The 24,857-nt window shown below is 40.2% G+C and overlaps 2 protein-coding genes across 8 annotated transcripts in view; one reads left to right on the forward strand and one right to left on the reverse strand.

Annotated features, from left to right (window-relative positions):
* Positions 1–17,968, forward strand: part of abi3a (ABI family, member 3a) — a 43,956-nt gene extending 25,988 nt beyond the window's left edge. Inside the window, exons 8-13 of one of the 2 annotated variants that reach the window (XR_008152941.1) lie at positions 7,572–7,688; positions 7,854–7,981; positions 9,534–11,089; positions 12,319–12,385; positions 12,902–13,133; positions 17,749–17,968. The gene's annotated coding sequence lies outside the window, so the exon portion shown is untranslated. The remainder of the gene's footprint in view (positions 1–7,571; positions 7,689–7,853; positions 7,982–9,533; positions 11,090–12,318; positions 12,386–12,901; positions 13,134–17,748) is intronic. The other variant, XR_008152942.1, reaches the window with a different exon arrangement.
* The window catches only part of mpp2a (MAGUK p55 scaffold protein 2a), a 40,137-nt gene continuing 17,921 nt past the window's right edge, over positions 2,642–24,857 (reverse strand). The window contains exons 10-14 of one of the 6 annotated variants that reach the window (XM_052550863.1): positions 6,544–6,612; positions 6,286–6,447; positions 5,909–6,111; positions 5,656–5,781; positions 3,840–4,674 (exon numbers count right to left, since the gene is read on the reverse strand). In XM_052550863.1, the coding sequence (XP_052406823.1) occupies positions 4,498–4,674; positions 5,656–5,781; positions 5,909–6,111; positions 6,286–6,447; positions 6,544–6,612 (737 nt within the window). In that variant the 3' untranslated portion in view covers positions 3,840–4,497. Of the gene's footprint in view, positions 3,461–3,839; positions 4,675–5,655; positions 5,782–5,908; positions 6,112–6,285; positions 6,448–6,543; positions 6,613–24,857 lie in introns of those variants that run through there. The other 5 variants (XM_052550866.1, XM_052550865.1, XM_052550862.1 and 2 more) reach the window with 5 other exon arrangements.

Raw genomic sequence — 24,857 nt, forward strand, 5'->3', positions numbered from 1 at the left:
TATGACCCCCTTTAAGAAAATATAGGATGATGATAATCAAACTGCACAAATTCAGAACATTTCAGTTTGTGGCATGCTTTATATTACATGCAAATTTAAAAGGTTTGAGAGTTCTAGAATAGAAAAAACTGTCTTATCAATTTTTACCGTCATCCTCATTTCTCATGCCACATAATCTATAGTAGTGTAAAAGCTTTTAATGTGTCTGTGTTGTAAGTGTAATGGAATGTTTACTGGTACAAAGGTCTACAGAGTACTGTACCTGTGCATCATGTCTTACGTAGACTATTGTTCTTGTGTATCATGGCTTAAGTCAGTGGAGAAAAACCATAAAACACACCCATGTCATCATATCTTGACATGATTAAAATATTCTCAGAAAGGCCACCAATGATCTGCCATCATCCACTTTTACTATATGACCAACTGAACTATAAAATTATAGACATTTCCTGTTTGCTTGTAGTTTACTTTATAAAATACATTTCAGATGAAAACTGAATAAATGAATGGAAGACTGTGGGTCCAGTGAGGTAAATTCATGCATGGCCACTCACTGTTTTTCTCAGAGCGACTGGGTCAATAAAAGTAAATGGCTGAAAATATCTGAAAGGTCAAATTAACCCTTTTGCAGAGAATGACTTGCTTTTAGGCTATAAATGATCTTCTCTTAATGAACAGTTTGGTCATTTTAAACATTTCTGCTTTCATACAGTATCTGCATTTCTACAGGTTATCCAAGAAGTTGCCTCTTTACTGGAATACATCCTGTTTCCACCTCCACACGTGTGGGAAGATAAATCAGGTTAGTGATGAGAGTGGCAATAAGAAGTTACATTTATTTTGCATAAGTGAGTTCAAGGAAGAGGGTTAAAGGGTTAGTTCACCCAAAAATTATCATTCTGTCATCAGTTACTCACAACCTGTATGTGTCTTGCTCTCTTGTTAATATTTAGTTAGTGTTTTATAATATAGTGTGGTCTCTTGTACCTTATGCTTAAAGGGTTAGTTCACCCAAAAATTACTCACCCTGGCTGTCTATGAAGGCTCAGAAAGCCCTCAGAGTCCATCGAAAATGAACGAAGGTCTTACGGGTTTGGAACGACATGAGGGTGAGTATTTGAGTCATTCCACAAAACCGCTACGATTTGCAGAGGCCGTTTTGGGCAAAGAAATCACACCCCGGTCACACTCAACCCCGTTATTTATCTGATCATAAAGGGGTTGTGAGATTGTGATGGGTTGTGTTTGTAACACTTTGGTTCTGAAGTTATCCAGTAATATAAATGAATTATTATATCTGATCAAGAATCTTAAACCAAATGCATATGTTGAATGTGTCTGTCAAAGCTATGTGTATGTGCACACGTGTGTTCTGCCGAGATTTTCACATTTGTTCTGTAAATTCTACAATCAATACCCCATAATGACAATGTGAACGAAGTTATTAAAACAACAACAACAACAACAAACAAAAAACACACATGTACATAAGTATTCACACCCTTTGCTCAATACTTTGTTAAAGCACCCCTGGCAGAAATTACAGCCTCAAGTCATTTTAAAGGATGATCCTTTTTTTATTTTTTATCTTGGCTGTGTGCGTAGGGTTGTTGTTCTGTTGGAAGGTGAACTTCCTGCCCAGTCTGAGATTTTGAATCATTATCATTAATGCTATCTCAATATATTGGTGCACTAAGCTTTTTTTTTTTCCTACTCTGACGAGTCCCTCGGTTCCTGTCGCTTTAAAACAGCCCCACAGCATTTATATCTGTTTTTCTTGGTAACATAATAAAATACAGTGAATGAGTAAAAAACAACTATATATATGTTAAGCTGTATTTGACTCTTCAACCCGTTACCATCTTTAACCCTGTTACCCTAGTCTTAACCCCATCACACCTAGATTTGTATTATTTATTTTTTTAAGTTTATGAAAAAGTAATTTAATGTTTGTTGAACTCAGTCTGAAATGTTCAGAGCAATCATAAGAAAACTGATTTTAGTTCAAATTCTGAAGTTCTGAACCGCCTTCTTTGATCAAAAATGATGAGGTTGCTGTTACAAAAAAAAATAAATATAGCAATAATACTTTAGTATAGCCGAAGCGTGAGATTTTATGTAAATTTTATATTCACAAATACTGAATTAGTGTGAGGGACATCTGATTAATAGGAAAATGTTGATTTCATTATCATCGGGGTTGAAGATTAATAGTGTCCATATCTTAAAATAATGACCAATAATAATAGGGATTTGTTGCCTGAGGTGGGAAAATATGCTTTTCAGGAAATTAAATATGTAATTAGTGCTGTGGGATGAATTTTATCGTGTTGCTCTTTTGGCATTCAGCCTCTGAAGTGTATGTCATTGTGGGACAAACTCTGCCCTCTGCTGGTGAAAGCGGAAGTGACGGTGAACAAACAATTATGTGAACCAATCTAAATTTAAGAAGATAAATAAGTAAATATCTTCATGTTTCCCTTTCGGAGACAGAAAAACAATATATCATAGGACTTATATTTATGACTTAATTTCACATTTGCTTTTAAATATAATGCTTATTCAAAAATCTTAAAGTTAATCGGTGTATAAAATACTGACTTTGTTAAATTCATTCAATTAATGGTTAATTAACACATTATTTCTCCAAACATTTTATTTCAGAAATCAGGCAATTTACAGATTGTTCTTCTAATCATTCATCGATTTTGCACATGAAACATGACTACTACTGTATATACAGTATCTGTCTCTAGCTTAGTCCATTATCTGATATGTAAAAAAACCTAATATCAATATCAAAACTTAAATCCTAACACCGCACACACAGATAATAAATGATAAAAAAAACTAATAAATAAACGATAGCTGCCAATATTCAAGCCAAATATCATTGACATGAATTATAATCATTGAAAATAAACAGAAGAATACTGAAGAATGATCATTCGTAATAAAAAAGTAGAGAGGGTTTGTCCGTAAGAAAAAGATATTTTCATCCAATAAGCATATACAGCATTAGAATAAATTGCTGTGAATTAGAGCAGATACACAGATTACATGCAGTCACAACATTTTACACTGAGAGCATATTCATACATATTGATATAAAGGTCTTAATGCCATGCTATAGCACTGTTCTTCCCTTCAATTCACAGGTTTGTGTCCAATTTAAATGTAAAAATGAGGTTTGGTCCTTTTTCGAATCAATAAATAAATAGGTATATACTGTTACTAACATATCTAAATATATAAATATAGTTCACAATGTTGGTGATCTGCAAAAAGATCCATCTGAAATGAATTATATGCTGCATTCAGTGACCTTCTGCACAGTTTATTGTGTGCAAATATTATCTGCCTGCTGTTTCTGTTTGTTAATGAACACATTTCCATATATTCCTGTGCTAAATTCAGAAAGAATGGTGCTGTAATATGGATGTATATGAAAAAAAAACTGTACAAAAGTCATGTGCCTGACACAACAACAGGAGCTGAGCAAAATAGAGCCTTATGATAAAAATATAATTCAGAGATGAAACACTGTCCAAACACCTACCACATACACAAACAGAATTGATGTAGACCTGTGGGCTTGAAATCAAAATTATGTTTTAAAAACGTAACTTGTTAAAATACTTGAGAAGCAAATCTGCATAAGATGTGTTTTTAGAGAATACATACTGTCATTCAAAAGTTTGGGGTCGATTCAGATTTGTTTTCTTATGCATAATGGCTACATTTATTTGATAAACAATACAGCAAAGCAGCAGCAGTTGTGTAATATTATTACAATTTCATATGTTTTTAAGTTTTTCTTTTAAAATGTAATTTAGTGATATTAAAGCTGAATTCAGCATCATTCCTCCAGTCTTCAGTGTCTGCTCAGGAAACATATCTTATATTGTCAGTTGTGCTGCTTAAATGTTTTTGTGGAAATCGTGATTCATTTTTTTAGGATGTAGAGAGTTCAAGAGTACAGCTCTTATTTTAATAGAAATCTTTTGTGACATTAAAATGTCTTTACTGTCAATTTTAATCAATTATTCAAGTATTAATTTATTAAAATAATATTGACCCCAAACTTTTGAACAGTAGTTCCAAGTTTGATCTTTTTTTTTTGTTAGTTTATTTGCTTGTTTGTTTGTTTTAACCCAATAAATCTAACAACCTTTTGAAAAGGTTAAATTAAAAAAATATATAATACAGTTTTGCTTCTGAAAGAAATTTATCTTTTTTTAACTTAATTGTTAAAGGATGTTCAGATATTTGTGTAAATTTTGTAACAATTCAAAAAACATCTGAACTGAAACTTGAATGTTTACTAGTTATAACCTGTTTTTGTAGAGTAGATGGTGATTTCACACACTCACTCACACACACACACACACACACACACTCATGTAAGCTCTCTGATCAGTGAACACCCCTGGCATGAGGTTAACACTGGTATAAAGTGTCACATGAATCATCCACTAGTTGCTGTAGTGAGCTCTAAAACACCCACCCAACTGGAACCCACTGCTGAGCTCCCTTTAACTCCTCTAAGGAGGATTTGAGCTTCCTGTACGCTTGCTCCAAATCATCATTTACTATGGTGAGGTCGAAGTAGTGTCCGTACACTCTCTGAATCTTGGCGCTCTCATCTACCGTCCTCTTCAGTTCTGCGTCCTGTTGAGATGAGACAGATGAAGATTTTTAGGATGGGCAAAACTTGAGTTTCAAGCAAACCATGTTTAGTATACAGCGACTAAGTGGGATTTAAAGGGATAGTTCACACAATTAAATTCACCCCTTGATTTACTCACCCTCAAGCCTTCCCTAGTTATATATGACTTTATTTTTTCTGATGAATACAATTTTTTTTGTATTTAAAAAAAAAATGTCCTGGCACTTCCAAGCTTTGCTATGGAAGTGAACAGGTGTTGAAATTTTGAAGTCCAATAAAGTCTGTCCATCCATCATAAAAATTGCCCCACACAGCTCTAGGGGGTTAATAAAAGCCTCCTGAAGCAAAGCGATGTATCTGTGTAATAAAAATATCAATTTTTACAACTGGTTACACTTTATTTTAATGTGTCCTTGTTACAGGGTTCATCTTCACCAAAGCTCTCGGACTAAATCTAAAATATCTTAAACTGTGTTTCGAAGATGAACGGAGGTCTCACGGGTTTGTAACGACATGAGGGTGAGTCATTAATGACATCATTTTCATTTTTGGGTGAACTCACCCTTTAGGCACTAAGTAACATTAAATGAATACATGTACTTACTATATGTTTAGGGTTATTTGCATGTAATTATGCATAATTTATTGTCATTATAATAGTATGAACATGTAACGTGTAACAAGGACACCTTAAAATAAAGCATCACCGTACAACTTTATAAACCTTAATCTCTAGCCGGCTAGTCTCGCTAAAACCAAGTTTTGTATACAGAAAAGTCTCCTCTTGACTTGAATTGAACTAATATTCATACTCATAATTTGTGATCAGTGTTTTGTTTTGCTCAAAACCTAAAGTATTGAAGATCAAGGACATTTTTTATTATAACTTTGACTGTATTCATCTGAAAGGCCTGGGATGGCTTGAGGGGGAGTAAATCATGGGGTAATTTACATTTTAGGGTGAACTATCCCTTTAAACTTACTGTTCGGTGTTTGGTCACTCCTGCCTCCACCCCAGATCTGTTCATGGCCTTCAGCACCTCAAACTCTGGGGCTTTGATGAACACCACATACGGCAAAAACTCTGATGTCCTGAGGACTTTTAGGGCCTATGGCAAAAACAAATTTAAAAAATCAGAATCAAAAAGTGCTTTTCATGAAATACTATAAAACAGCATCATGTGCTTATGAAATCTCGTAGATGTTGATCTTCTGCTTAGTTAAAGAGACCCTTACCTGTGGGCTGACGTCCAGGATACAGATACGTCCCGCCTCCACGACTTCATGGATGGAGTCATTCTTGGTGCCGTAGAGGTTACCGTCATATTCACCGTGTTCAAGATAGTGGCCAGCTTTAATATCAGCCTCCATCTTACTCCGGGACGTGAAGGCATACATCATGTTCTCTCTGTCTGCTGATTTGGGCTTCCTAGAGGTGTCTGTGGACAGTTATATGACAGCCCAGATGAAATCATTTCTGTTTATTAACAGATTAGCACTAGATTTTAGTTGTGTCCAAAAAATCTCTCATAATAAAGGGAAGAAATATTAGCATCAGGTCTGAGTCTAAAGAGTAATGAAAACTGTGCCTAATACCCCCAGAGAGGACTCACAGGGGACGGTGGTGCCATAGTGCTGAGGGTCTGACACTAGCAACTTATTCTTCAGACTTCGTCTGCCCACTCCAGCTGCACCAATCAGAACCAGCGTCTTCCGGCGAAAGGGTGGGACTTTTGCCACCTCCTCATAGATCAGTAACTCATGCCTGTCAAAATCTGTCAGGGTTTAAAAAAGAAAGAATGAAAGATCGGAAAAACAGAAAAGACATGCCGTTTCAAAAAGACATGCATTTGAGTAAAACGAAAACAAACCTGCATTTTTTGTAGTTAGATACATCATTTTCTTCTTCTTCTTACCAACCATTCCAGTGCAGAGATTGGCTGTCATACAACACAGAGAAATAAATGTTTTATACACAAATATTTACTGCATTACTGAACCTATAACAAAGTTTGCATTGCTTTAAGAACATAGACATCGTAAACGTTCATGTTAAATCCACCAGGGGGCAATATGCACAAATCAACCATTCAAATAGGGTAGGGTTAAAAAACAATAAAAAATTATGATGATAATTATGATTATAAAAGTGATGTGCATATTTTAAAAAAATTTGACCATCATACACGTTGCAATTTTCTATTGAATCGGTCAACTCAAACCTGCAGACTAGCTCTGACTTCCAGCAATTAAGTGTCGATTGATCATAAATGTAAATGGGGGGAAACCAGTGCAAATGTCATGTAGATATATTCCGACCTTTAGCTACAGAAAGGGCAAAGAAGAAACAAGTTATCAAATAAATAATCCATGCAATTTATGCAATACAACATTGTTGTTATTAACTACAACTATTAACAAGATTAATAAACAGTTGCTTAACTAACTGTAGAAAACTTTTTTTAAAAAGCAAAAAGTCAAATTTCAACCCACTTAGTCATCCTAACCTATTAAATATTGTTTTACATTATTAAAAATCTTACCGACCCCAAAGTTTTGAACCGTAGTGTAACACTAGAGTAGTGTAGAGTCAGAAGAAAATGAACTAACACTGCTGCATTATATTCCAGGTCTTCTGAAGCCGTTTGTCTTTGGTGAACGATCGCTGTAAATGATGAAGTGTGTGATTTCTAGTGTACATGCATTGGTGTTAGTTGTATTATTTGATAAACCGTGTAGGCGTCCATATGTTTCAGACGGAAAAAAAAAAAATTGTTTGATTGTCACATTTTTGTTTTATGTGGCTTGTTGAACGGAAATCACCCACATCTCCTTCAAACACATTTGTGCAGTTGCACTTTGTCAGTTTTGTTAACTTTGTGTGTCGATGCACATTTAGACCTTGAGATTCCAGCACCGCCACCACTAGACAGTTATGACAACTTTGAAGAGATGCCCCCTCTACCCCCTCCCATTGATTATGACATAACTGCACCAGCCGACTATTTGGATAAAGGTAAGCTCATTTCTGATGACTCGTTCAGGCACAGAATCTGCATTGTGAAAACAACTGTATTGACATCTAAGACAGATCATTTTGTAATCACACACTCAGAACAAGAGATATTAATTATATATCCAGGTAGTGATTTTTTTCATTGTACTTCTCTTTCCTACCAAGTGGTGGCACTGTATAACTACGACACAGGCAAGCCGGGCGACCTGGTGTTTCAGGAGGGCGATATCATCTACCTCACCAGCAGGAATGAGGATGGCTGGTGTGAGGGCTTTCTCAATGGAGTTAAAGGGTTAGTTCGCCCAAAAATGAAAATTATGTCATTAATAACTCACCCTTATGCTGTTCCAAACATGTAAGGCCTCCTTTTATCTTCGGAACACAGTTTGAGATATTTTAGATTTAGTCCGAGAGCTCTCAGTCCCTCCATTGAAGCTGTGTGTACGGTATACTGTCCATGTCCAGAAAGGTAAGAAAAACATCATTAAAGTAGTCCATGTGACATCAGAGGGTCAGTTAGAATTTTTTGAAGTAATACATTTTGGTCCAAAAATAGCAAAAACGACGACTTTATTCAGCATTGTCTTCTCTTCCGTGTCTGTGTGAGAGAGAGTTCAAATCAAAGCAGTTTGGATATCCGGTTCGCGAACGAATCATTCAGTTCACCAAATCGAACTGAATCGTTTTAAATGGTTCGCATCTCTAATACCCATTAAACCACAAATGAGTTAAGATGTTAACTTTTTTTAATGTGGCTGACACTCGCTCTGAGTTAAAACAAACCAATATCCCAGAGTAATTCATTCACTCAAACAGTACACTGACTGAACTGCTGTGAAGAGAGAACTGAAGATGAACACCGAGCCAAGCCAGATAACGAACAATAGACTGACTCGTTCACGAGTGAAGAACTGGTTGCATGATGTTCGGATCACCAGTAGTTCTTTCGGACAGTTCCGATTCAATAAACCGGTTGAAGAAAACAGTTCACCGGTTCTTTTGCACTCGACGTAATGGCGTCATTGGCGATGATTGCCTTTGATTCAAGCCTTCGGTTTACTCGCGCTCATAACACTAGCACAGAATCAGATCAGAATCAATTACCAAAAGAATCAGTTCAGTTCAGACGCTCTGTGTGTCACGCTGAATCATACATGCGAAGTATCATCAGCTCCTCGGTTCACGAATCGGACACGTCTGAAAGAAACTGTTCTTGACTCGTGAACGAGTCAGTCTTTCGTTCATTATCTGGCTCGGCTCGGTGTTCATCTTCAGTTCTCTCTTCACAGCAGTTCAGTCAGTGTACTGTTTGAGTGCATGCATTACTCTGGGATATTGGTTTGTTTGAACTCCGAGGGAGTGTCAGCCACATTAAAAAAGTTAACATCTTAAGTCATTTGTGGATTAATGCGTATTAGAGATGCGAACCGTTTAAAACGATTCAGTTCGATTTGGTGAACTGAATGATTCGCTCGCGAACCTGATATCCAGACTGCTTTGATTTGAACTCTTTCTCACACAGACACGGAAAAGAAGACAATGCTGAATAAAGTCGTCGTTTTTGCTATTTTTGGACCAAAATGTATTTTTGATGCTTCAAAAAATTCCAAAGGACCCTCTGATGTCACATGGACTACTTTGATGATGTTTTTCTTACCTATCTGGACATGGACAGTGTACCGTACACACAGCTTCAATGGAGGGACTGAGAGCTCTCGGACTAAATCTAAAATATCTTAAACTGTGTTCTGAAGATAAAAGGAGGACTTACATGTTTGGAACAGCATAAGGGTGAGTTATTAATGACATAATTTTCATTTTTGGGCGAACTAACCCTTTAAGGGATTTTTTCCTGGCAACTATGTGGAGTCCACCGCTTAACAGAACGCAAGTGAATGAAGTATAGAGATGGAAGGAACCTTTCATTACTATTTCTATAGTAAAACGGTGAAGTCCGCTGTATAAATGAAACTGCAGAAATGTTTTTATACTATGTTGACCTTTTAAAACGTTTGAAATGGAATTAACATGCTGGCTTAAACCAGCAGAGATGAGTTTGTGTTTTTAAGTTGACTTTAGTCTTCAATGATGATGATGATGATGATGATCATAATTGATCTCTCAGGACTTTTAAGTTACATTTCATAATGTAAAACATATTAAGTAACATTTTTGTACATTTAGTTGTATATGATATGTTAAGCTCACAAAGTCGTGTTAAATAGTGGATGTTTAGTGGTTAATTCTCTTAGCATATTTTCATGGTTTGTTTGAATAGGCAATTGTGCAAAGTGAACATTGAAGTAATATATAATAATAGATATGTGTAATATATTATAATGCAGTTTCCTAATTAAAAGCCTTTATTACTTATGATAAATTACATTTATTTGATAAAATTTTCCTAAATCCCTTGCAATTAGAGTATTTTCCAGAACATTTTATGCTCCGTTTAATGAATTAAATGTTATGCACGCCACATTGGCCCAATTCAGTCACAATTTCAATATTTTATGATACCAAGTTAGCATTTACAGTCCACAGAATCAATAAACTGTTGATGGTAATGTCTGGGAATGAAGTTGCATTTGTTTTATGTCATTTCTAACCATCCACTTTCTTTTCACTTTGTTTATAAGATCATTTGACCTGTTCATTTTAGTTATGCAATTAGCAAACACTTTTATTCAAAGTGATTTACAAAAGATAAAACTAAATAAATTCATAATATACAATGGTAGGTTTATTTGACAACTAGATGAAAAGTTCATTCATGGGGAACTGGCTCATCAGCACCATTCGCAAACTTAAATGTGTTTCTCTTTATTTGACATAAATGAAAGGGAAACTTCTGGCCAGATATAATGTGTATTTGGACACTGAGGTACGGCATCTTTAATAGATTAAATAGCAAGACTTTCTTGATCACCTGTCTTTGCCAGAAAGATCATATTGATTCACCAGCTGTACCAGAACCAGGACAACACAAACCAGCCTGGATTTCTTTTTTATTTTCATCAGAGAGAAGCAGTATAATGATACAGACAATATAACGCCTGCTATTTCATGGCAAGGTTACTTAGGTAAATAAAAGATAAATAATGAAGCACACTGTGGATGGTGCACTCTTTTAGAAAAGAAAAGGAAAAAGAAATAAAAACCAAAACGGTCACTGGGATGGTACCCTTTTACACATAACTAAATTTCCCCCTAAGTGCTGCGAGAATAAAATGTCCACCTGGTATATACATACTGTGTGTTTAAACACCAGACAGTCACCATAAAAGTGTTCAAACTTCACTATCTGCACTTCAAACCCTCCCTCAGATAAGACTCAGTCTCAAATCAGAGCGCTGCATTCAACATCTACTTTACTGCCGGGATCACCTGTGTTCTTTGAGGTAAGACTTCTAGGTGTTTCTCAGAGATGTGCTTGAAGAAGTCATTTTTTTACTAACTACATAAAATGTGTATGATGTTCACCTATGCTAGTAGAATATCTGAACATGTGACTGGGCTTGTATAAATATATTGACCTGTAGGTTTTTAATAATGTTAAAGATTTAGTTTTTTGACAGCGTCAGTGTTTATATATAAGCTAGAGTCTCTTTTGTTTTGTGTTTCTGTGATTCTTTGTTGGATGGAAAGGACAGGTGAGGTCTGAAACACTGCTGGCAGTAAGTGGATATTGGAGAAATCAACATGGCAGCTGTTGTTTGGTGTCCGCTGAAGGGGTGCTGCTCTAACATGTAGGCGTACAGCAGGGGTAGGCAAGGTCGGTCCTGGATTGCCGCTGTCCTGTAGAGTTTAACTCCAGCCCTCATCAAACACACCTGAACAAGCTAATGAAGGTCTTCAGAATGACTAGGCCTACAGGCAGGAGAGGCTTTTTTCTAATCTCTGCAAGACATCGGCACTCCAGGACCGACGCTGCCTACCCCTGGCCTACAAGCAAGGCGTTCACAAATCTTTACAGGGCTCGGGACAAAATTTTTAGCCCACTTGGGCCCAATGAGTAAGCTATCCCATATAGATGACCTTGGTGGTCCTCAGCAAAATCCTTGACTTACGGTAAAAGACCAATTTTGAATGGAAAAGATTTCTTTACTTTAGAACCTGTATCAGACCTCCAAAGAGTTTGAGATATATATATATATAATTTATTTATATATATTTTTTTTGCTTTATAACCGATTTGTTATCATTTATCTGGCCTCAATACAGAATTGGGTCATTTCTGGTGTGTAAGACACCACTCATGACTGTCTTGACTCATATAAGGTTAAAAAAGTTCATTATGGGAGTAACATATTCACACATTGATTTTCAAAGGTCTATCAATTGCAAAAGTCTTTATTTACTTCACATTTATTTATCAAATGATATACAAGCCCTGTGGAATTCCAGGTTTTGTATGTTTTTTGTTTTTTTTTGCATTAAGATGCATTTCAACACAGTACTGTACAATATACATTTACATGTTATAAATGTTTTAGGTATAATTGATTAATTAATTATATCAAGCTCTTGCCTGTCCAGTTCACTATGAATTCCAATACTATATGCATCTTAATGATTATAGACAAATTAAATGTCATCACCAAATATAATCATTTTTTTTTCCTAACAGAGTTGCTTCTGAATTGTGAAGTGAATTTCTTCATTGCCATGGGGTCTGATCCATATTTAGTATTTAAGTATGTATACCAACTTTCAATACTCTTTTATAAAACTGAACACACATAAGATCTGATCCAAAACCATACTATACTAATGTTATTGTGTGTGTGTGTGTGTGTGTGTGTGTATTCAGTTTGCACACACACACACACACACATACACATGTGTATGCAGCATAATATAAACACAATAATGTACAATTATATATTGTATAATATATACTGGATTATTTTAACCTCATGTTCAATTACAATATACAATATAGTAAAAGCTGATTAAAATTGCATTGTGCAATAGTTTTTTTTTTTTTTTACATTTGAGGATCATAAAATGTAAAAAAAATAAATTTGGTTTTATTCCCTTATGTATCTGTATTTTATTTCCACATTCTGGAATTGGAAATGTGAAAAATACCCATTCAGTTTGTATCTTTTCTTAATCTGTAGGATATACGATTGGTTTATGTCCTTTATCATCACTAACAACTCCCACTCATGCTGTATTTTAACACCACTCAATCTTTGCTGTTTCAGGATCATCGCACCTATTGTTACCGTTTTTGTGTTTACGATCTTCTGTGTTGGCTGCTGTAAAATATTCCAGCGGGTCTGTAAGGAGCAAGATGAGCATGTGCAGACTCAAGCTCGAGCCGTGGATCCGCCCTCTGTTTACGTCATTCCGATCTCTCTGTCTGAAGATGATCTGCACAGACCACCGCGCTACAGCACAGTACAGTTCTACGAGTCGCCTCCTGCTTATCACGAGGTAACCCTGGACATATTGTGCAGTACACTGCTTTGTTAACATCACAAGAATAACTTAAATAGTTCACCCAAAAATGAAATATTGTTCCAAACCTGTTATGAGTATCATTCTTCTGTTGAACTGAAAAAATAAAAAAAATAAAAAATTATATATATATATATATATATATATATATATATATATATATATATATATATATATATATTAAAGTCTGGCTTCCGGCCAGCGCGATGTCAGAGCATCTCCCGGTAATGGGGAGTGAGATAGCGAGAAGAACGTCTGACAGTGTGTGTTCTCGCTTGTGGCGAACAAATCCACTTCCGCCCTCCCGAATCGATCCCAAATCATATGAACTGATCCTGGGTGAAGCCTCCACTCTCCTTGAGGAATCCCGTTCCTCGAAAGCATGTTCGCTCCGCGGTTCAGAATACCGGGGATGTGCGCCGCTCTTATGGAGAGAAAGTGTCGGTCCGCCCACAACAAGAGACTCGCTGCTCGTTTGAATAGAGCTCTGGAGCGCACGCCTCCCTGTCGATTTATGTACGAGACCAAAGACGTGTTGTCGGTTCGAATTAGTACATGTTGTCGCTCCAGTTTCGACCGAAAGGCTTGCAGGGCGAGGAAAACCGTTTCCAATTCCAAACGGTTTATGTGCCACGTTCTCTGTGACTCCGACCACAGGCCTGAGGCAGGAACGCCCAGGCACACTGCTCCCCAGCCTGAAGTTGATGCGTCTGTCGAGACCACGTTGCGCTGAGTCACTAAACCCAAAGGAACTCCTGCGCTGAACATATCTGTGCTGTTCCACGGTCTCAGAGTGCTGACGCAACTGTGAATGACCGTAATTCGTTTGTGGCTCGACGACCACGCCCTCGGCGGAACTCGAGCTTTTAGCCAAAGCTGTAGCGGTCGCATATGCAACAGACCCAGATGGCACACTGAAGAAGCCGCCGCCATCAGACCCAGAAGCCTCTGAAAATCGCTCAGAGAAACCGACCTGCCCGGTCTGAAACGGCGCAGAGTCGATGAGATTGTCTCCATGCGCTCCTGAGAAAGATGGGCTCGCATCGCCATCGAGTCCAAACATACTCCCAGATATGTTATAGTCCGACTCGGTAAAAGCACGCTCTTCTGCATATTCACACGCAGTCCCAGCGTATCCAAATGGCGGAGCAGCATTTCCACGTGACTGATTAGCACATCTCTTGAGTGGGCTAAAATCAGCCAATCGTCCAGATAATTCAAGATGCGCATTCCGCTCGATCTGAGGGGAGAAAGCGCTGCGTCCACACACTTTGAAAACATGTGGGGGGCCAGGGCCAGGCCAAACGGAAGCACCGAATACTGATAAGCCGTGCCTTCGAAAGCAAACCTGAGGAAGCGCCTGTGGTGCGTCGCTATTTGAATATGAAAGTACGCGTCTTTTAGATCCACTGAGGCGAACCAGTCCCCGGGCCGTATCTGCGTCAAGATCTGTTTTAGTGTTGTCATTCTGAATGTGTGTTTGTGAAGTGCTCGGTTGATGGGTCTCAGATCCAGAATAGGACAGAGTCCTCCACCCTTCTTTGGCACCACGAAGTAGCGGCTGTAAAAAACGCTTTTCTGCTCACATGCAGGGGGCCAGGGCCAGGCCAAACGGAAGCACCGAATACTGATAAGCCGTGCCTTCGAAAGCAAACCTGAGGAAGCACCTGTGGTGCGTCGCTATTTGAATATGAAAGTACGCGTCTTTTTGATCCACTGAGGCGAACCAGTCCCCGGGCCGTATCTGCGTCAAGATCTGTTTTAGTGTTGTCATTCTGAATGTGTGTTTGTGAAGTGCTCGGTTGATGGGTCTCAGATCCAGAATAGGACGGAGTCCTCCACCCTTCTTTGGCACCACGAAGTAGCGGCTGTAAAAAACGCTTTTCTGCTCGCTTGGAGGGACACGCTCTATCGCTCCTTTCTCGAGCAGACTGAAAACTTCTTGTCTCAGAATTGAAAGGTTGTGGGGCAAAGCATGTAACGGGACCGCGCCGTTGAATCGGGGAGGTCTGCGTTTGAACTGGAGAGAACATCCTTGCTGAATAATTCCCAGTACCCACGGTGAAACGCCTGGGATAGCCTTCCACGCGTCCAGAAAATGACACAGTGGACGCGTTAGCTCTATGGCTACCGTAGCTACTGAAGGCTTGTTTAGACCGGGGCCCTGCCCCCGCGAGATTAGAAGCACTGGCTGGGGGGCGGCCCGTGGTGGGCATTGTGTGTTGTTGGCACTCTCGCGCCCTCAAGAGGCCATTATAATCATTGCTTGCGCTGTCCTGAGACAGGGCGAGTGACACAGTGTTGGGTGCATGAGGAAGAGAAAGCTCTTTTTGTGAAAAGATACATGTTTTTATTGTGGAACTCACACAAACAGCATTTAAACACACATTTTGCTTGTGGCCCAAAGGAACCTGGGGGACACGAAGCTCTTGAACACGGCGCTTGGGGGCGGGGACACCAGCGTGCTCTCTCTTCCTCTTGAGCGGCCCGTCAGGAAGATGGCTTTGCAGCCGAGGATGATGCGCTGGCTCTATCGCGGCATGGGCTCCTCTTCCTACTCTGATGCCTCTTTCCAGGCCCCGACCACTGCTTGTTTCGGCAGAAACGGACGTTCGGCTCGGGGCGGGGCGTCACGGCGGGCTGTCCAGCCAGTCCTTGGGCCTGGTGAGGTGCTGAAGAAGAGCGGGACCTCGCGGATGAGGACTGAAGTGAGCGACGAGGCATCACGTGGCTCATCGCTTTGGCGCGCTTCTGAGTCTCGGAGAGTGGGTGCGCGCCGATTGGGGTGCAGCCCACGACTTCACCACGTGCTCATGCACGTCTGGGAAGAACGGGGTGCTTCTCCTTGATGCGGCCTGGCGGCAGCTTGACTGGAAAAACCACGTGTCCAGCTTACTTTTCACCGGCTCGTCAGGTGCGTTCCAGGAGAGGTCCAGCTCCGTGACGGCCTTGCCGAGGATCCTGAAGAGCTCCTCCTGGAGGTCTGCAGGGCCCTCGTGGTCGGGGCGGTCTGACTGAGTCGCCCAATCCTTCTCTGACACAGAGAGCGGCATGGAGTCATCTTCCTCGCCAGCTCCGAAGGAGACGAAGTCCGCGACGGCCTGGGGGGGCGGAAGCTATCGTCTGTGAAGCTGACGGCGTCGAACTCGTCTTGGGGCGGGGGAGAGCCCACCAGCGGCTCGCTGGCGGCAGTGGGCCTCATCCCCGCTGTTGCCCGAGCCACTTCTCTCCTGGTTCTGAGGGCGCGCACTGGCAGCTCTGCACAGTGGGCGCACGTGTCATCCGTGAAAGCTGCCTCGGCGTTGGCGAGGCCCAGGCAGGAAACATAGAACAGATGAGGGACCCGCACAAATCTGGCAAGTAGCTGCCATCGGATGCGGAGAGGAAATGGTGAGTAATCCTCTGATACAACTTCCACGATGGTAGATAAAAGACTTCAAAGCGTGAAGATAACTTCATTAGCGTGAAGAAAGAGATTCTGACGTAATTTTCACGCCCATGCAATTTATACTGTCCGCGAACCTGTCAGTATTTGCATGCTTCGCGTCAATTGGCCAGCTGCTGCGGAAGGGTTTGTAGGCTTTAGCTCTGAGATGGAGGCCATTTCAGAGTCTTCTCATTCAATAGTTTTTTTAGTATCCAGGAGTGCAGGAGGAGTCACATCTGTTGAAACATCCTCATCAGATGTAACGTTAGGCCTTGTGTCCGGTTGTCCATCAGGCCGAGGGTTTTTTGCTAAAAAAAAAGTTGACAAGAGAGCTCTGCGACATATTGCTAGCAAAAATGCTGTTTAGATGAGCGGCAAAGATCTCTGGGGAGCTGCTGGGGTCACAGTCAGCGGCTGTTTGATGATTGGTTGACACTCCGAATGTCGGCGGATATTTTTTAACGAAAATAATTTAAAGTGTATGTTACATTTTAAGCATTATGGCACCATATATTGGATTCTTATTTCTGTGCCCCTGAGAGTTTGTCATGTTCAGTGGCGTCACAGAACTGCCTGATTCCAACTGCTTTCGTGCGTTGGCTGGCGCTGAGCCAGAAACTAATATGCAGTGTTTTCAACAACATAAATGTTTTTTAGGTTTCATACATTTAAATATACATAATCACTAGTAAAACAATACATTGGTAATTTGTAAAAAAAAAAAAAAAATGTATATGGAAGCAGCAAAAACTATCTTATCCATTCTTTCAAATGTAATTTGCCGACGTGTTTTATTCAAATATCAGACACACATAGCAGAACAATAAAGTTTACTATTCTTCTCAGAGTTCAACAGCCACTTTCATGTATTTCGGGAGAAACTGTGCTGTACGTTAAATCCGGGTGACAGGACTCTCATGGTACCAAAAGTAGCTATTCTTACATACTTTTATTAAATTTTAATTTATTAAATTCATAAGGTATATGGGTTCATTGATTGCACAGCTTTAAAATGTTTAAATAATAATAATAAAAAAAAACATCAAGTGCATCAGTACATTAAGTTCAAGTTGTCAACACCCTAATTTAAAATATCTTGTCCTGAAATGTTTAAAGGAGCTCTTTGTCCTCGCTGGTAATGATTATTAATTCCTGTTTCCTCAGTTGAATCTGAAGCCCGAGGCCTGTCCTGTGGAAGCCCCTCCAGCATATTCTGAATCCATCTCTCCTTCACCCTCACATTCATGATTATGAGCGCATCTCAAACACTTGGACTGGCTAAAGGAAAAATAAGAATCATATTCTCATGACTTTTCCAAGGACTACTATACTACTCATGCTATCTATGCAAAGGTTTAAATGGTGAGAAAGAAAAGTCACAAAGTCACAAAGAAAAGACTGTTTTGCACAATGAGCAGCAGAACTTGGTTAAAGGTTTAAAAGTATATGTTTTTGTTTTGTGAATATTTATCAATTTTGTACATGCCATAGCTAAACCTTTTTTGTTAACTTTGTGAAATGTGTTCATTTATAATAAATGTTGTAAACTGTTGACCTGTTGTAAATTGTACAGCTGAAACTCTATGATTAAAATAATGTTGTATAAACACTGGCTCTTAATAATAACCTTTGAGGATATTTTATTGGTATCGAGAGATGAGAAACGATGTGTCGTTTAAGCCATCTTTTTTCCTGTCACCCTTCATAGTCATCATGCCTCCTGAGCTGCACCCTCAGGAACCAAAGTCCAGCGCTGTGACATCAGAGGTGAAGCTCCGCCTCCTGCATTACCACTGCCATTGTCCTCACAATCCTACACAGACATAAGCTCATGCATTTATTATAACTCATAAAATGTGAACCATATAGTTAAAACAACACCTTTGGAGAATTCACAGCTTTGGCTATTTATGAAGGTGCATTGACAGTTAAATACACACACAGTCACATAAGTGCAATTTTGTTAGTAAACACAATATGTAAAACCAAGAGATCTAAATAAATGCATGCATATATATATATATATATATATATATATATATATATATATATATATATATATATATATATATATATAGAAAAAAGCAACATAACTGTTAGGGACCAATCAAGCTCGGTCCCATCCACCAGTCAGCGTTCACACTCACCTGAGTATTGATCAGCACCTGTTCCCAATCAGCACCGTCATGGATCCAACACAACCAGAAATCACTCCAGTGCAGAGCACAGCTGGCCATTCCAACGCTTCCGCATCATCCGCTCCTTCGCTGGTGTACATTACAAGCCCGACATCTAGACCAGCGCCCTTCTCTGTTCTTCAATGTTCACTGGCCCTGGAACAGCAACCACATCAATATTCCACAGAGAGATCCAAGATATCTTTTATTGTGCAACAATTCTGGTTCTGCCGGCCAGTGGGAGATTCCTCCGTCAGCGATCAGCTCCTGCAGCTCCGGCAGGGAAAAGATTCAGTATCTGAGTATTCATTGAAATTCAGCGATCCCAAGTTTTGTTACCGTGAAATTCCGAACCAGGTTTTCACTCCTCATATGAATCTCACTGAACAAGTGGAAACACAAGGGATGGAGCGGATGTAAGTTGAAACCAGCAGATTATCCCAAGCAGAGTCCAGACTCAACCTCAAGAGGATCACCACTCCGAAGCCATACTCCATCCATGCCGTAACTGGAGAGATCATCAATAAGGGGTATGTCAACTACCAAATCAAACCAGTTATATTGTGTGTAGAGAGAGACCACCAGGAATGTTTTCATCCTTTTATTCTTGAAAATTGTCAAACAGACATTATCCTAGGTCGTCCGTGGCTGATTCGTCATCAACCTGAGATCGACTGGAAAACGGGTAAAATCATTCACTGGGGTTGCAAGTGCTGCTTAACATGCTTAAATGATCATTGATCAAATGATTATCTAACTCGGTTCATGTGAATTCGACCTCAATTGAAAGTCTCAGCGAGAAACTTTCAGTGATCATACCTCCATGCTATTCTTCCTTTGCCGACGTCTTTAGCCCTGTGGAGGCCTCCAAACTACCTCCACATAGACCTTGGGACTGCGCTATTGAGTTAATGCCGGGTGAACCTGTTCCCAGAGGTCGAATATACTCTTTATCCATTCCTGAACAAGAAGCCATGCAGAAATATGTCCAAGAGGCCCTACAGCAGGGGTACATTTGACCTTCCACTTCTCCTGCAGCTGCCAGTTTCTTTTTTGTTCCTAAAAAGGATGGAGGATTAAGGCCTTGGTATAGATTACCGAGCCCTAAATAAGATTACGGTTAAGTTCAGCTATCCCCTCCCTCTTGTGCCTTCTGCTCTAGAACAGCTCAGAGAGGCTAACATGTTCACCAAACTGGACTTGAGGAGCTCCTATAACCTGATCAGAATTCGGGAAGGTGATGAGTGGAAAACCGCGTTCATAACACCAGCAGGGCACTACGAGTATCTGGTCATGCCTTATGGGTTGGTAAATGCTCCCTCAGTCTTCCAGAGTTTTATGGATGAGGTGCTTCGAGACTTCTTGAATCGTTTTGTGTTAGTCTATATTGATGACATCCTCATCTTCTCCAAAGATCCCTCCGACCATCAACACCACTTCTCTCAAGTGCTCCAACGACTTCGGGAATTCTCACTGTTCCTCAAAGCGGAGAAATGCACATTTCATCAGGAATCTGTTGACTTCCTGGGATATCATCTGAGCAGGAAAGGGGTGGAAATGGATGATGGTAAAATCAAGGCAATCACCACATGGCCCGTTCCCAAATCTGTGAAGGAGTTACAACGATTTCTTGGCTTTGCGAACTTCTATCGTCGATTCATTGATAAGTATAGTATGATAACAGCCCCATTGACCTCCCTTCTGAAAGGAAAACCCAAAGTCCTCAATTGGAATCCAGAGGCCCAAAGAACATTCACTGCCTTGAAGACCGCGTTTACCACAGCCCCATTGCTCTGTCATCCAAACCCCGATAAAGTATTCATCCTGGAAGTCGATGCATCAACTACAGGAGTTGGAGCCATACTCTCACAACATCAAGAAAATTCAACCAAACCCATGCCTTGTGCTTTCTTCTCGAAGAAGTTGTCCTCAGCAGAGAGCAATTATGACATTGGGAATCGAGAACTTTTAGCAGTTAAACTTGCACTTGAGGAGTGGAGACACTGGTTAGAGGGGGCCAGACACCCATTCATAGTGTTAACAGACCATAAAAACTTACAGTATCTGAAGGAAGCAAAGAGACTGAACCCCCGTCAGGCTAGATGGGCTTTGTTTTTTACCCACTTCCATTCCACGATCTCTTATCGTCCCGGGTCAAGAAACACTAGAGTGGATGCATTGTCACATATCCATTCCCCAGAAGAAGTTACAGGCGAACCCGAAACCATTCTTCCTGCCAAGATATTCGTCAATCCCATTCAATGGGACCTAAATGATCAGCTCCAGGAAGCATCAAGAGGTCTACCTACCCTTCCTGAATGCCCTCCAGGCAAGACTTATGTTCCCGAAGCTTTCCGCATAGCTTTGATCTCCTCTGCTCATTCCTCAGTAGGGACTGGCCATCTCGGGGCTACTAAGACCTGCGCAGCGATCCAACAAAAGTATTGGTGGCCAGGTATGCACCAAGAGGTTAAGGAATTCATCCAAGGTTGCCGACTCTGTGCTATGACCAAGGTTCCTCGACACTTACCCTCAGGGAAGCTGTTACCACTACCCAGTCCACAACGTCCCTGGTCCCACCTCGGAGTAGATTTCGTCACTGATCTACCACCCTCTGAAGGGAATACATGTATTCTTGTTGCCATCGACAGGTTCTCTAAAGCCTGTAAACTAATTCCCCTCAAGGGTCTCCCTACAGCCTTTAAAACTGCAGAATTACTCTTCGAGCACGTATTCCGAAACTTTGGAATTCCGGAGGACATTGTGTCTGATAGAGGACCGCAGTTCATCTCTAGGGTTTGGCGAGCTTTCTTCTCACTCCTGAATGTAACAGTCTGACATCCGGGTACCATCCACAAACGAATGGACAGACGGAGCGCAAGATCCAAGGCCTTCAGAAGTACCTGCAGTAAATCAATGGTTTCAGCAAAGTGAAGAGGTTTGGAACCAAGCCCACCAACACCTTCAACAAGCCAGGAATCGACAAAAACGGTTTGTAGATGTCCACAGACAACAGAATCCAAACTACCAGCCTGGTCAACTGGTATGGCTCTCCACAAGAGACATTCGCCTACGTCAACCCTGTAAAAAACTGAGTCAAAGATATATCGGGCCGTTTCCTATACTAGAACAAATCAACCCAGTCACTTACAAACTCCAACTCCCTGCCCAGTATCGGATACATCCCACATTCCATGTCTCTCTCTTGAAACCACACTACTCACCTGTGCCTGTTCCCTCCACAGATCCGGTCTCTGACGATAGCCCCCCACTACCGCCCATTGAAGCCGATCCCATCTATGCGGTTAAGGAGATATTGGACTCCCGACATCGGGGTGGTCGCCTCGAATACCTAGTGGATTGGGAGGATTACGGACCGGAAGAGAGGTGTTGGGTACTTCGAAATGATATCCTTGATCCAAATCTACTGAATGAGTTTCACAAACAAAACCCTCAAAGACCGGCTCCACGACCCCGAGGCAGACCCCCACGACGTCGGGGTCCTTGGTCCGTTGGCACGGACCCTGGAGGGGGGGGTAATGTTAGGGACCAATCAAGCTCGGTCCCATCCACCAGTCAGCGTTCACACTCACCTGAGTATTGATCAGCACCTGTTCCCAATCAGCACCGTCACTTTCCAGCACATAAAATCCATCTCATAACAGCACTCCAACGTCAAGCCTCGAATAGGACAGACCACTTACCGTCATACCCCCATTCCAAGTTCGTGGAAGAGAAGTATACATTCTTCAGATAGTTAAATTCCGTGTCTCTGTTGATCTTCTTCCAGATCCGCTGGATAATTCCAGATCTGATCTCCTAGCTCCTGTGTATCCTCGGACTCGGTTTCCATCCCAACTGGCTACCCCTGTGAGAGGAAAACACCAAGTCTTGATGACCTTTGTCCACTAAAGATACAACGTATTGCACCGCGGCTACTCGCCTGCTTACCTCCGAGGCATCGGGTGAACGCTGCCAGCCTCGCCACGGATTCACCTAAGTCACTCATCTTGCACTCGATTCTTGTAAATAAACACTTTGTTTGGATTCACTTCCCTTGTCTCCGAGTGTGTATCCTGACAGAAACAGCATAGTTTCTATCTACCTCTTCAAACACTGTAATGTTAGCAAAGGTTATATAATTGCATACCGTCATTTTGCTAAGTGTTTCTCTCTTTCTGTCCATTTATTGATTTATTTTTGATTTAATATGAAATATTTGTTTCATTGATGTAATTAGTTGATTCCATATTGAACATATACCACCAAATGAAATAATGCAAATTCATTATTTACATGGACTATGTATAATTTAGAAATAATATTTTATAACCTAAAGGGGTCATACAATGCAATTAAAAATGTCCCTTTCTATTTGGAGTGTTTCAAGCTGTTTGTGAATAGATGAGCTCCCTAAAGCTGCAAAGACCAAAGTCTCAAACCTAAATAGATATTCTTTATAAAAGTTTAGACTCAACACCCTCCTAAAATGCCTTGTTTAAACACGTCCCCACGTCTCTACCTCACTATGTGGGAAGATTTGCATAACATGGCTCAAAAGTTTACGCAAAGAAAAAAGGAGTAACTGTGATTCTCGCTGTTGCTGCCACCGCCATGCCATAGAGACACTGTGTGTTACGTTATGAAAGCAAACTACTTTGTTTGGTCTTCCAAAAGAGGACACGACTAGAAATCAGTGGTTAAGTTGGATTTATAACACTGTTCCAGAACAGCTCAACTCAAATATTCAGATGTGTGCAGCGCATCTTGTGGAGGACTGTTTCCTGATCCTGGGAGTGTAGATTACAAAGACCATCTGTTTTGACTCACATTCTGTAAGTATGTTTTCATATTTAAAGGATTTGCAAAAACAAACGTGAGTTTGTAAAATAGTGTAAACCACAAGTTCCACGGCAGATTAACTCTTTGCTTTGTTTTATTTTATATAAGATTTATTTTATATTGTGTAACATTAAAATATATTAAAGTGCACATGAACACACACAAAACTCAAGTATATATTGTGAAGGAAGGGGTTTTTGCAGACCAATCACTGCGCTTGCAGTCCGCATAGAAGTGACGTGCCATTAAATTTCTGGAGAACTGCACGTCAGGTTACGGTGTAGGCTACGGTTTAGGATGTGCAGCTATGTGTAGCCTATACGGCGTAGGTTTGACACAGAAGTATAAATCAGCCTTAAGTCATTATAATCTGTAATTCAGGCACGGCGCTATCATTTTTTCTCTACCTGTGCTAAGGGGGGCTAGATCAATATGTGGGGTGCTAAGATTATATTGATGACCTCAGAGTTACTTCGTAAAGAAATGGGACTAAACCAGGGCTATTAAAAATGATGATTTGTGCTATCCTATCAGATTTTGCTTCTTCCCATTAAAACAGATGGAAGCATAATTTGGAAGCAAAATACTTTATAAACATGTCCACCTACCCCAACCCTAACCTATTATTACAGTAGGATAAATACAGTGTTGGTAGCATAATCTGATAGGAAGCATTATTTGTTAGAACACCAGGACAAGCATCACAGTATATTAAGAGGCGTAACACTTGAGGTATTCGGCCAATCACACCACACTGAACAGCTGGCCAATCAAAGCACACCTCGCTTTTCAGACCGATGAGCTTTGTAAAAAACGTGTGGGAAATAATGCTTTTTAACCTTAAACCACATAAACACATTGCATTACACCAAATACACAAAACAATGTTCTTTTTAGCAACATCATATGACCCCCTTTAAGAAAATATAGGATGATGATAATCAAACTGCATAAATTCAGAACATTTCAGTTTGTGGCATGCTTTATATTACATGCAAATTTAAAAGGTTTGAGAGTTCTAGAATAGAAAAAACTGTCTTATCAATTTTTACCGTCATCCTCATTTCTCATGCCACATAATCTATAGAAGTGTAAAAGCTTTTAATGTGTCTGTGTTGTAAGTGTAATGGAATGTTTACTGGTACAAAGGTCTACAGAGTACTGTACCTGCGCATCATGTCTTACGTAGACTATTGTTCTTGTGTATCATGGCTTAAGTCAGTGGAGAAAAACCATAAAACACACCCATGTCAT

Source organism: Carassius gibelio, chromosome B3 (genome assembly GCF_023724105.1).
Source record: "Carassius gibelio isolate Cgi1373 ecotype wild population from Czech Republic chromosome B3, carGib1.2-hapl.c, whole genome shotgun sequence".
NCBI lineage: Eukaryota > Metazoa > Chordata > Actinopteri > Cypriniformes > Cyprinidae > Carassius > Carassius gibelio.